General features: G+C 37.4%; 1 protein-coding gene across 1 annotated transcript; it reads left to right on the plus strand.

Annotated features, from left to right (window-relative positions):
- Positions 1–366: 366 nt before the first annotated feature.
- LOC113226611 (acyl-CoA Delta(11) desaturase-like) lies at positions 367–3400 on the plus strand. The gene is made up of 4 exons (XM_026459311.1): positions 367–436; positions 1747–1942; positions 2225–2561; positions 2925–3400. The coding sequence occupies exons 2-4, from the start codon at positions 1750–1752 to the stop codon at positions 3376–3378; spliced, it is 984 nt and encodes a 327-aa protein (XP_026315096.1). The 5' UTR covers positions 367–436; positions 1747–1749; the 3' UTR covers positions 3379–3400.
- Positions 3401–13898: the final 10498 nt, after the last annotated feature.

The following is a 13898-nucleotide window of genomic DNA, read 5'->3' on the forward strand; positions in this document are numbered from 1 at the left end:
TTGCTTATTTTTACAGATGAGCCCGCCATGTGCATGATAAATGGCACGTCATGATACGATTTTGCTATGAAAGAAAAGGTGAACGGATTTCGAATGGGTAATGTAAACTCCATGGAAAGTGAATTGTTTTTGTGAGGTCATAGTACGAATTTGACAGGCAATCCAACTTACAGGCTTAAATAAAATTGTTTTAAGAGCACATAGTAGACCCTCTGATGTAAGTTTAGAACGACTGTTTTAGTCATCAGCCTCGGTACTCTCCGGTACTCCACTATAACCTCTGTTTCGCCAACGACCTCGCTACTCTCCGAGGACTGATGTGATTCTGCATTTCTGTCCTCAGTTTCAAGCAGTCGAGGGCAGAGGCCTCCATCTCCTCTTCTCCTACCTTCACCTACACGCTACTTCACTCCTTCTACTCTACCACACTATCAAGGTTTTCATATTCCTTTTTTTATATATAAAAGTATCGTTTACTTAGTGTTACTTCACTCCATAATTTTGTAGTTCTTTACCCCTTCAAAATGTCGTAACACGACAACGTGAAGAAGCCCTACTCTACACTATTCAAACTGGTGCGATATCGGAGCACAATTTTTAGTATAATATTCAAAACTTTTATTCATTACTTTTACCGCTTCAAATTAAAAAATAATAATTGTTCTTTAATGATATTGAGAAACTACTATGAGCAATCTTTCATAAGTTTAACGGAAAAGTACCTATTGCATTCCATCTATTAAATTGTCCATAATACGTGTATAACACACTGAGCGCAGTTGTCCATACAACGTGCATAACACACTGAGCGCAGTTTCTATGTAAAATTATCCATTTTTCATTGATTGAACTCAGAAACTGCGCCACAGGTGTGTAGAGCTGTGTTGGAGCTCGATAAATAAACAATAACTATTGGTGACGTTGCGATACTTAAACTTTATGGCTTTTGAATGGCAAAGGTGTGTCTTACAAAGTAATTTAACTCCTATTTGCTTTTTCAAAACAAATCTTCTATGCCATTAAGATTAAAATTGTCAGGGCTTTATAAGAACTGGCATTAGCCTTGTGATGTCAGTCGATTTCGTACGCGTTGAAAAAAGTTTGAAATATTTTTGTAACATCTGATTTCTGTATTAATAGAAACGATTATTTATTGTAAGTACTCGTACCGCTCAAATATAAATTTTCCCCTACTTATCTAAAATAAAAAAAAATAGGGACACTCTTCTGCTTTAGAAGTTGAACTAACAGGATGAATTTCGTCTAATAAGTTCAACTTTTTGAAAAGTTGTACCTAGTTGAACTTATTGGAATATTTTTGTCTGATTAGTTCAACTGATTGAACTTAGTGGAAAAGACTCTATTTTGCAATTAGTAGTAGTAGAGATCCTTGTGAAAGAGTTTGTCCAGGGAAGTACTGCCACCTTATCTATTTCTGTCGCCAAGCAGTAATATGAGCATTAGTGCGTTCCGGTTTTGAAGGGTAAAAGTGCTGGTGAAATTACAGGCACATGCGACTTGTCAACTTATGTTTCAGGGTGTCGGGCCCAATGGCAGGGCACCTCAGATCTTTGTGATTTGAGCTCTGAGTGGCACTGCAACTGTTAAGGATAGACGTGTCGTTTACCGATAGGCACACGACTAGTTCGACCCGTCACTTAGTATTAAAAAAAACGACGATCAACGTAATAAACGTAAGCCATTTTTGAAATGTGCACTCTCATCCTAAATTATATATTTTTCCAGGATATGGTATCACATACAGGAAAGGACTCTTTACCGAAATACAAAATGTTTGAAAAATTAGTCGCTCCTCAAGCGGATAAAAGGGAATACAAAATATTATACTTCAATATTCTTACATTCTTATACTGGCATATAGCTGGTTTATATGGACTGTACTTGTGTTTCGCTTCTGCGAAATGGGTTTCCATCTTGAATTGTAAGTGCTTTCGTACATAATCTTTGATTACACTGGCATGTAAAAACTACAAATACTTACATGTATTGGTACAGTCGAGAAGTTCAATATATCTTATGCCTTTTGACATCATTAGAAAGCTGGTCATATATACATATATAGAAATATACTCGTATTCTATTACAATAAAGGTAGTGTGACTAGTGCACATTTTGTAGTGTTGAGTGATACATGTATCCAGTATTGTCTGCCCAGTTTTCAAATATAAATTAATTGTATGTGTTAATTGAATATTTTTTGCAGGTTTTATCTTCTACCTCTTTGGCCAGTTAGGCATCATTGCAGGTGCGCACAGACTTTGGTGTCATCGGTCATACAAAACCAAATTGCCATTGGAAATAATCCTCATCTTCTTTAATTCAATAGGATTCCAAAATACCGCAATTGACTGGGTCAGAAATCACAGACTCCATCATAAGTACAGTGATACAGATGCCGATCCCCATAATGCAACTAGAGGTTTTTTCTTTTCCCATTTGGGGTGGCTCATAACGAAAAAACACCCTGCAGTAAAGAAATTTGGGAAAACTATTGATTTGTCTGATATTTATAATAATCCTGTGCTGACGTTCCAGAAAAAGTAAGTGATATAAGGTTCTAAACAATCTTAAGTAATAGTGTTTCGTTACGATTTCTACGGATGTCAAGGGTTCATTAAACGATTTTAAAATCCGTAAAAGAGATTAATTTGATCCTTATCATTCTGGGCATGAAACATTGTCATGAGAACCTTTAAGTTATTTTTAAGTAAACCTTAAAATTTTGCTTCTATTGGCCATTATGAAGTTATCTAATGCGTTTGTGTGAGAGAATTTGACATTTCTCAATGTCAAAGACCAAAATTTTCATAACTGGCACACTTAAGTAAGCATGTATATTCTGACTTTCGATATACATATAACTAATGTGTTATTTTTTTACTTTGAATAACGATTTTCCACAGGTACGCGATACCAGTCATTGGCATATGTTGCTTCGTGCTTCCAACTGTGATTCCCATGTATTTCTGGGGAGAAACATTCAATAATGCCTGGCATATTAACATCCTACGCTATATGTTGAACTTAAACGCAACTTTTCTAGTGAACAGTGCCGCCCACAAATGGGGGTACAAACCTTACGACAAGAATATTCTTCCCACTGAATGTCCTTCAGTATCACTTGTGTCTTTGGGCGAGGGGTTCCATAACTACCATCACGTGTTTCCATGGGATTATAAATCAGAAGAATTGGGAAATAATATTTTAAATTTCACAACTAAGTTCATTGACTTCTTCGCATTTATCGGCTGGGCATACGATTTGAAAAGTGTACCGGACGACATCCTTAAAATTAGAGCTCTTAGAACTGGCGATGGGACGGCTATTTGGAGGAAGTCGTTGAGCAATGGTGATTAAAACTGGAATATTAAAGTTGACAGATGACTTGGGTTTGGGGTGGTACATTAAATAGGATTCCTTCGTGCGGACAACGGCGTACAAGTCTCCCATTATGGTCTGGCTACCCGACGCGATGGAGCTTTACTGCGAGTAAACTTATGGAAGCCATTTTTTTTACCAACATTTATTACGTTCGCATATAGGTACCAACGCTTACTCGGTTAGCGCAAGTTAATTCGCTGTTATAATAATAAACACATCCCTTTACACTTATAATTGTTAACATTATGCATTTTGTTGAACCCTAATCCCATTGTTGCTTAAGAAATTATTTTTTCCTTCCATTATTTTCGATGATTATTACTTTTTTATGATGTCAAGTAATGAGACGAATAAGTCGTGCGCCTGGTGATAAGCGACATGCCATACATAATATGCTACTGTCCATAGTAGTTCCAGTGCCACTCAGCGCTTTAAATCGCAAAGATTTGAGGGGCACTGACACTGCGTCCGTCATCCTGCGACATAAGTTGGTATATCCCATGTGCTAGTAATTTAACCGCACCCTTATCCTTCAAAAGTGAAACACAGTAATGCTCACCTCATCGCTTGGCAACAGAAATAAGTAAGGTAGCAGTATTCCTTGGACGAACTCTTTCAAGAGGAGCTCCATTGCTACTGAATTTATATTCGTTTCCCCGTTTTGCAGTGACACAAAAGCAAACCGCGGAGTTCTAGAAACAAAAAGATCTTAAGAGGTCCAAATTGCAAAATGTAAAGCCAAGCGCGCAGCTGTAGCTAAGTGTTAATTCACTTCATAGCGATTTCTATGTAGTGTGAAATTTTAATTGTAACGTAATTATTCTACGATGGCGTAAGAGATCGTGACGATTAGGAGCATGTATTCGTTCTTCCATCAATTCGCATACACCAATCATTCCCAAAGTGTTGCATATCTACCCCCAGGTGTACACTCTAACACATGGAACATGATGCAAATTATTCTTACGAAACTTCTTAACAGGAACTTTGAGTATAATATTGTTAGTGAGTGAGGAGTTCAGCAAAAAACATGCATCAGCTATATTTATCCGCAGATATAAAGGAAACAGATGAATTTTTTCACAAAACGGTGTATGTACTCCATATGCAGTTTAAATTTGTAACTTAAAAATCTAGTGAATTTCTTCTGTATTTTTTTAATGCTGTTAGAGTAAGTACCGTAGTAGGGATTCCAAATTTACGACGCTTACTCAAGGTGGCTGCGAACATAAGTGCAATAAAGAATTTTCAGAGTTTTCTTATTTTTAAAACCTTTCTGATGTACGTGTAATGATGAATCTTAGAGCTTTGTATGCATACATATAAAAAATATGTTGATCAAATAATAGTTTAATTATACAGGTAATACCTATGTATGTGTACGTAATACTTTTTTTTTTCAAAAGGCACATCAACAGCATGTGTATTTATACATTTAAAGAACTTAAGACTAAGAATAGACAATCACATAATTGGGTAACCTCGCAAACATGTGTTTTAAAATGGTGGATTTGTACTTTGCAAGGGAATCAAACATATATCGAGGTCAGGTAAAGTAGCACTGAGTTTGTTATAAGTGCAGCCAAGACGAGACACCGGGGCATTTTTGACAACATTGGTCCTACAAACCGGTGGTTGGAACAACCGAGTGATGTGCTTCCGGGGTAAGTTATACGGAACTGATAGTGAAATGCGAGGAAGCAATTCTTCACTCTTTAAGGTTCCGTTAACACATTTGTGCAAAAATGTGCATCACGCAGTTTACGGCGATTTCGCAATGAGCTCATTTAAAAAAATCCCAAACGCTGGTCATACGAGCACCTATGGGAAATATCCCGCGAAAGAAAGGCGAGATGTCTTGTGAAAGCCCATTGTACAGACTCCAAGTGCTGAGAGTGCACCGTATACCCGGGGTTCCAAACCACAGAAGCATATTCGAGTTGACTACGAACTAGGGTAAATAAAATTATTTTGGTTTTTAGTATTTATAGTCTACAGATTGAGTTTAGGAGTATTTGGTGTTTATATGTGTTGTAAATTTCACTTTACTGTCTACGATGACACCCAAATCTTTTACTTCACATAATTCTTCTTAAAGTTGACCATTGACATAGTACGCCGAAGGAATACTATTCAACTTTCTGGTATAGCGAACGAATGAGCATTTTCTAGAATTAGGTTCCATTCCATTAGACTTAGACCACATTTCAATCCTGCCCAAGTCTTTTTGAGTCAATGCTATATACAGACTGGATTCCACTTTTTTAATAAATTTTTAAATCATCGGCAAAACAATAGCGGTCCCAGATTACCCCTGCGGTATACCTGATTGTGCAAGATACGCATTAGACTCAAAGCCGTTTATGACGACAGACTGATATCTTTCCGATAAGTATGGACGAAGCTACTCCAATAGACATCCGTTTACGCCAAAAGCTTCTAATTTTTGTAAAACTAAATAATGATTAACTTTGTCGTACGTGCTGCTAAAGTCGGTATATATAGTATCCACTTGGTTGCCATTATCAATCTCATGGGCTAAATAAAAGTAAGTTACAAATATAATAAGTTACAAAGTTGACTAAATTAGTTTGAATACCTTTCTTTTCTGAAGCCGTGTTGGTGGGGTGTAATATATTTATCTAGGTGTTGTGTAACTATTGGACACACCAATGACTCCAACAGCTTGGGTGGACAGGACAAAATTGCGACTGATCTGTAGTTTCTATCACAGTGTGGATCACCCTTTGTGAAAATTGGGACAATTCTAGCTTTTTCCCACTCATTCGCTTGAGTGTGATTAAATATAATCGTCAGGGGAAAAGCCAATCCTGCTGCAGTGCGTTTGAAGAACAATGGTGGTATGTGATCAGGACCTGCACATTTATTAGCATCTAATTGCACGAGCTTTTTTAGAACGGAGATCCTTAAAAAGCTCGTACATTCACTGTAAAATTAACCAGACCAGGTAGACAATCACTACAACCAGTGGAATCATTACTCAAGCTTAAACTGTTGTTGTTATATACCGATGAGAAATGTGTAGCAAAAAGATTCGCTATATCGTAACCATTTTCAGCCGATTCGTTAAGACACATACTAGACGGAATACTTTTATTTCAGAGAAAAATAAACAAACTACAGTCAATGAAAAATACATAGTCCTGGTGTCATATATGTATCCATATCATTTTCGTAAATATTTATACAATGCATATTATATATTTATAATTGCATTAAAATGTACACGATTAGGATTGTGATTTTATCATAATTATGTAACCACTTTTAAAACATTGCATCGTTTTCAAAAATATATGTACACAATAAACACTCTTTTGCAAAAAAAACTGGCACCTAAGCAAATAAGGTGAACGACTGTCACCTGCAGTAAATTTTATTATTTAACTAACTAGTATTCTCAGAGTCTTAGAAATGAATATGCAGAAAATGGTTTCAGCAAATTTATTCTATTAATTTCGATTAACTAAATGAGAAAATGTCGTTCTAGTGTCAGTGGTCAGTAGAATACTACTCGTTAAGTAAAATAAAAATTAAAAGATTTTTTTTAGTAACGTAAAGGAAAAATGGTAACAATTTAATTATGAGTGTGGCCTCCTCTTGCCAAAATCACAGCTCTCAACATACTCTTCTAGGCATGCTTTCGAGGATATTGCTTATGACCTCTTGTGGATATGTATATATGTTCCCATTCCACGGCGATGAGATTATTTAGCTCCCTGATGTTTTGTGGTGCTGTCTGCGCTGACCTTACCCGTCGCTTCAGAACATTCCTGACATGCTCTATTGGATTGAAGTCCGGACTTCGAGCTGGCCAATACATACGCCAGATTCCAACATCTTGAATATACGCTACCACATCGCCAGAACGGTGGGCGCGAGTGTTGTCATCCATAAAAATGGAATCTTCTCCAAGAACAGTCAATGCGGGTTGTACGTGATGAATTAGAATCCGTCATGTAACGGTGTGCATTCAATGTGCCATTTTCGGTGAAGACTAACTCCATATGGTCCATCGAATTAATCGCTGTCCAAAACATAACGTAGCCCCCACCATAAGGGGTGACTTCTTCAAAACGCACGTCTGCAAAGCATTCCTCTGGTTTTCGTAGCACTCGCCGACGGCGGTCTTCACCACACAGAGAAATCCTGGCTTCATCAAAGAACAATACTCTTCTCCAGACCTCTTGAGTCCATGTAGCATGGTTTCCAGCGAAGTTAAGTCTAGCAACTTTATGCTCAGGGAGTAATTTAGGGCCACGAGCTGGGCGATGACTGCGTATATTGGCAGCAAGAAGCCTGCTTCTGACGGTCCATAGGCTAATTTGTACTATTCTCATTTCTTTAAGGTTCTTCTTGAAGTCCACGTATGAAGTTTTGTGATTTCTCAACGCCCGGCTTACCAAGAAGCGGTCATCCCGTGGTTCGTTGCATGATTTTTTTCCAGAACCTGTCCTTTTATTGGGGGAACCGGTCTCTTGATATCGTTGCCAAATCCTCTGAACTGTCGAACGACTCACATTCAGCCTCTGGGATACATAACATTGAGAACAATTTTCTTCAAGCAGCGCTATAATTTTGCTGGCTATTATTGTTTTGTCAACCATTTTAGAGACTACTTATAGTAATGGAACAATAACTTAAAATAATAAATTAAACTAGGTAACTTATCAAAATTTATTTAAAAGTGATTAATTAGTTCATATGAACTTTCAACAATTCCCGCCGTTTTATGCAGTGCAGAGTAACTCTCTTGTAGACAGGTTTTATTTCTGAAATTTGAATTTGGAACGAATGTTTTTACAAATGAGAACACTTAACTATCAAGCCAGTGACATTTTTGAATGAATAAAACCTTTTTCGTATTGTAATTATTTCAGGCAAGGAAAAAATTAAAAGTGCCAGTTTTTTTTGCAAATGAGTTTAGTTGCAAAATATAATGTAAACATTGATATGTTTACATTATATTGCGCCGGCTGTAAACATTTTTATGTGTATTTTGCTAGTTCGTAGTATTTGGCCTGGGACAAAAGATTATAAAAAAGTTATTTTCGAAAAAGTTCATTTTATTTTTATTTATTATTTATTTATTTATTTTATCTTAGAGGATACAAAAGCTTATATTTACTTTAGCCGCGTGTTCATCGCTAGACGAATTGAACAGCACCGTGTTTTCACTATACATAACCACAGCGCGACCTCACGAGTGCTCGGGCGAGACCGCGCGTGCTCGCGCGAGCTCGCGATGGCAATTTTTGGTGGAAAGAGATTTCAATACTCGCATCGCCTCGTCTCGTCTCTCCTCGCCGGAGGAAAAGCACTTTAAGTGTGATGGTTACAAGCACATTGGACATGTCAACTTATATCTCAGGGTGACGCGAGCAGTGGCAATGCCCTCAGATCTTTGAAATTTAAAGCTCTGAGTGGCACTGTTACTGCTATAAAACAGGCGTGTGTGTAGCTTACTATCAGGCGCACGACTTGTTCGTCCCGTCACTTGATATTATAAAAAAAATAATTAGACACTGTATAGTACATTTTATTGGTCAATAAGTTGTTTAATTGTTTTTTACATAGCATAATGTTTTTCTCAGACCTTCCTTAGTTACTTTTGGTAAATTATTGTAAATTTTTGGCGCCATACTCTCTCACAGTCTTGCAGGCTCCGTTTTGTTCTTGCTCTCTTGCTGGGACGGTCTTGGTCCTGCAAAACTGCAAAAACAGGACCAAGACCAATTTTGAACAACAAACAAACATTACTCGAAGGAAAATGGTATTTAGAAAAAAATATCGCACAATTCTGCCTCTGTGGCCGTCTACTTTCCCGATCGGTCCTCTTTAGTGAAAGTGGACCGATCGGGAAAGCAGACCGAATAGTGCGAATGACTCGTCTACTTTCCCGATCGGGCCACTTGTTTTTCCCATTTCGTAGCTGAAGATTAATTAGAACCATTTTAAACGCTATTATAAATTATTGGTATGGTAATGGTAAATGTATGGTAATGGTAATGGTATGGTAAATATGGTAATGGTATGGTGATAAATGCACTCGTACTAGGTGTACTATAGTTTTGTGATTGTGAGTGTAACCTCGCCAACAAACTGCTTTCGCAGTTTGATGAGAAATTGTATTATGTTCTCTTGTATGCCTTGTTTGCATGAAATAACAAAAAATCTCCATGGCAAACGAGCAAAAGACTGGGTTTGTGTGTGGAGTCACTCATTCAGCAGTGCTGTCCAGTCTTGTAAGTTTACAGTATACGATAGACATGTCATATACAATTGGGTATAAGTTCATAAGAAATAAGAAAAAGAAAACACATTTATCTTCAAGCTTTTCATTATAAATTTCCACTAACTCGACTTTCTCACCTTGAGACATAAAAGACAAAAGGAAGCATTAAAATGATGACGGTCAAGTACACTTCGCTTACCACATCGTTAAGGTACGTTACACTGTGGTTTTACCCCTAAGGCTAGACAAAGGAAAACTTCCTCCCAAATCATATTCGTTGTTGTATGAAATTTGTAGAAACTAACCGCACTTGTTTTCGTTGAAAAGGTCCTTTTGAATTAAGTTACGACTTTAAGGGAATAGTTGGGTCTAGATATTTGTATTTGTGTTAAGTTCATGCATATTGTTTCACAAACTAATAAGAACAATGTCAACTGAGCTTTGCAATTTGTGGTCAAAATATTTGATAATTTACAAAATAAGATTAGTTAGTAGTATTAGTGCAAATGCACCCTTGGCCTTGGTGTAAAAAGGCAACATCTGCAAAATGACAACTTTATAGCTCAAAGGTTTATAGATTCTACGAATGAAATTAGTATTTTTCTCCGTAATTTTGCCAATAGTAGGTACCCACCGCAAAGTCGCCGCGACAAAAGTTAGGCTCTAAATATTGCATATATTAGTTACTGCCATCTTGCCTACTTCTGCCGCCAAGCGGTAATGTGAACTTGTCAACTTAGGTCGCAGGGTAGCAGTGCCACTGGAACTGCTTTGGACAGGCGTGTCGCTTACCACCAGGCACACGACTAGTTCGTCCCGTCACTTGGTACCTACCGTAAAAAAATATATACATTTTACTGAAGGCTAGTAAAGAAAAAAAAGGTGGGTACCTCAGCTCTCTTTACTGTTTACTTATCAATCCGTTATTCAACCCACTCGTTTAGCTCCCTGTATAATTCCCCTGAAAATATGGTTAACGTGCTACCTACTTAAAAAGTAAAGAAAGATTACTCAGTTATTCCATTTGTGTCGACATTTTCCCCGTAATTTTTCCAATAGTACCCACTGCAAAGCCGTCACGACAAAAGTTAAGCCCTAAATATTGTAGTTCTTTGAACGTAAGCCTGCCTTTGTCAAGTAATCTTTTAAGGTGCAGCTCATTCTGTCAGTGGCGGAAGACTTAGCCCGGCTTTGTATGGGCATCTCTAATATCTTTATAGTATTGGAACATCGCAGGTATTATATATTGTTAGAGAATTTTCATTAATAATATTCTTTGCGGAACATTATTTTTTTTTGTGTAATGATAATGATCTATGGTTCCGGGTTGATACCAGGTAAATAAAAAGAAGTAATATTGTCGCAAGACACCTGTAATTAGTAATAATCATTTAACCCGTTCCTGGACAGTAGCGGCGTTTACGGTAAAATTTGAAATTTAATATCAGACTATGATAACGGACGGTACGGACGGGGTACGCCGTTTCATTATAGGAATCTCAAAAACCAATTAAAGAACTTGCAAGTACTTTTTGTGTAGTTGCCGCCTACTGCTTCTTCATAGAGAAGTATCAACAAAGTACTGACAAAATTCAATTTTACGCGAACATTTGTGGACGTCACATTGAGATAGTAAGGTGGACCACGTGGACGCGTTTGGTGTCAAGTGATACAAGTACATGTCAGCAAGTTTTAACCATTCTATTTTTCTAACTTTATATTTCTAATTTAATATGACACCACGGCAAAATTCCTACTACTGTCATAGTTGTACTTTCTTTTATACAGATGTTGACAAACTCAGCCGTTAATCATAAAGCGGATTAATTAATAATAATAATAGGACTTTTTGTGTGCGGTTCTATTTAATGACTGTTTATGAATTGGTTAAAGATAGTATCATATTTTTGATTATCTTTTGTTTTCTTTAAACATGTACAGCCCTACTCTAAATTAATGTAACAATTTTAATAACAATAGTGCAGAATAGTAGGGTTTAAATTAATATTAGATATGTAATAAATAATGTCTTTGGGGCTAATTCTGAAACCTTTATTACTCATTTGTACATTTTACTCGTTAACACGTGTATGAGTACAAATAATACTTATTTTCACTTATTTGGTCGAAAATTAGGAACAAAATATCAGTTCGTGTGACTCAAACCTTTTTAAAACACATCCGATAAAGATGACTCCACTATCGCCTTGCGCGCGAAAATATATTTCCTGTTTCACGGTTTCAGCTACAATTTCACGTTACGTAATTGTAAAGTAACACTTCAAGATCAATAAAATATGAAAATTAATATGACAGTAAACGTTCTATAACGAAACTTATCAATTCAATAGTACACAATCGAATCGGAATCCATTACATACGGGATACATATGGGCACATCAACTAAATAACTTTTTATTATAATTTATTTATTATTAATTAATTAATTTTTATTTATTATAATTCGGTACAAAACACTACATAATAATACATTAATAATATTATTAAAATAAAAAAAGACATCATGACAGACATAACTGGTTGATGACTTATCATTAATCTGTAAAGGGCCCAAAACGTTGGTTTATTTAGAAAATAGACGTGATATAGATCCGAAAAAATTGTTTAATTTCTTATGGGAGCAAACGCAAAAACCTAAGAACTTGGCGATATGTCTTAAATAGTCATGATTTTGATTCACAAAATAGGCTACCAGTAATAATTCAGCCTATGTTTTTAGAACATTTTGTTACAATGCACGTCATCCCTATTTTCTCACCTACGCAAAGCCTATTTCAAATCGATTCTCTGAGGAGTGTACAGGCGAGACCGTGAAAGCGATTTCCATGGAATTTTTCCATTATCCGGCAAATGGTGCGCCGCCTCCGTGAAATGTTCTCGGCGCTTAATATTTATTATTCTCTATCAATATACTGTACATGTAGAATATTTGATGGTGACATCCGTCTATTGAGTATACAATATATACATATATATTATGTGATGTTTTATGTCTAGTAATATACCTAGTAAAATGATAATCCAGAGAAGCAGAAATAATTAATCGGAAATTAGAGGTTTGAGACGTTCCTATGGCTGGAGTGAATATGATGGACAAATTCCGGAGCAGTATGTAAGGGATGCTTATATGGTTCAAATATGAAGAGAGAATGAGTGAAAGAAAATTGACGAAACATATTTATAAGACGAAAGTGACCAGACAATTCTCATCTATGTCTCTATCTGCTTCTGTAACTTTTGTGACAGGATTTTTAGCAGTTTTGTGTTGTGTTAAGTGTAATTTATGAAACTAATTTGTTTAGAACTACTTCGTTCAAACATCTCAAGTGTTTACACTTTTGCTTCCGTTTCCGCTAAGACTTATTTTAACGTCTGTTCCTGTTTCCGTTACGACACTTTCGTTACAGCGCTAACCACTTAGCTCTCGTTAATTATGAAGGAAAACATTGTGATGAAACCAGCATGTGGAAAACACGCGTTACTCTCCTGAGCGAAATACTATAGAAAGTAGAAGTGACCCATGCCCAGAAGTGGGACGCTTGTTGGCATTGTTACATGTAGTTAATCCAGGCGTTGACAACCTCCCCTCCGTCTTTGCTCACCTTGTCGCGGTGGGGGGGCTTAGTAGCTGCAGGCAAACCAGCCTGTCGTGAAGCTAAGAAGCAAACGGAGGGCCCTTCCGCATGTCCCTCTGATCAGCAGAGGGCATAGCGGAGAGGCCAGGCGGATGCTCAGTATGAGTGTTTGCCCAAAAGATGGGACAGGTTCGTTGTCGCAAGATACGCCCACTAGATATGGTGGGTACCGGTTAGCCGGGGCGGACCAGTGAATCGGAAGAGTAGAACATACACATATGCTCTTTAAGCAGAAGGTAATGCCTTTCGCTTTGCGCGACGCGTCGGTTTCTAGACTGACTGTGGCCTCAACCAACAGCGGGCAACCCGTAATCCCACATTGAGCGGGACCGGGGGTCCTTCTCTTACAGAGGAGGGCCGCGAGGAAGACAACCTCTCTAAAAATTACCCCAATCTCAAGTTCCGGCGCTCGGCGATGGGATGTATGGCTGGAGGGTATCGAGTCAATAGAGCGCCCCCCTATGGGGAGGTAACCCCTTTTTAAAAACCATGAACAAGGCAAGTTTGGAAAATGATCCCCAGGCGGGTCCCCGAAAGGGGGAATCCCGCCCATACGCTTCGGCGGATGGCAGCCCCTCGTACTC

The sequence above is a fragment of the Hyposmocoma kahamanoa genome, unplaced genomic scaffold, assembly GCF_003589595.1.
Source record: "Hyposmocoma kahamanoa isolate Upper Pololo Valley unplaced genomic scaffold, ASM358959v1 192, whole genome shotgun sequence".
Lineage (NCBI taxonomy): Eukaryota > Metazoa > Arthropoda > Insecta > Lepidoptera > Cosmopterigidae > Hyposmocoma > Hyposmocoma kahamanoa.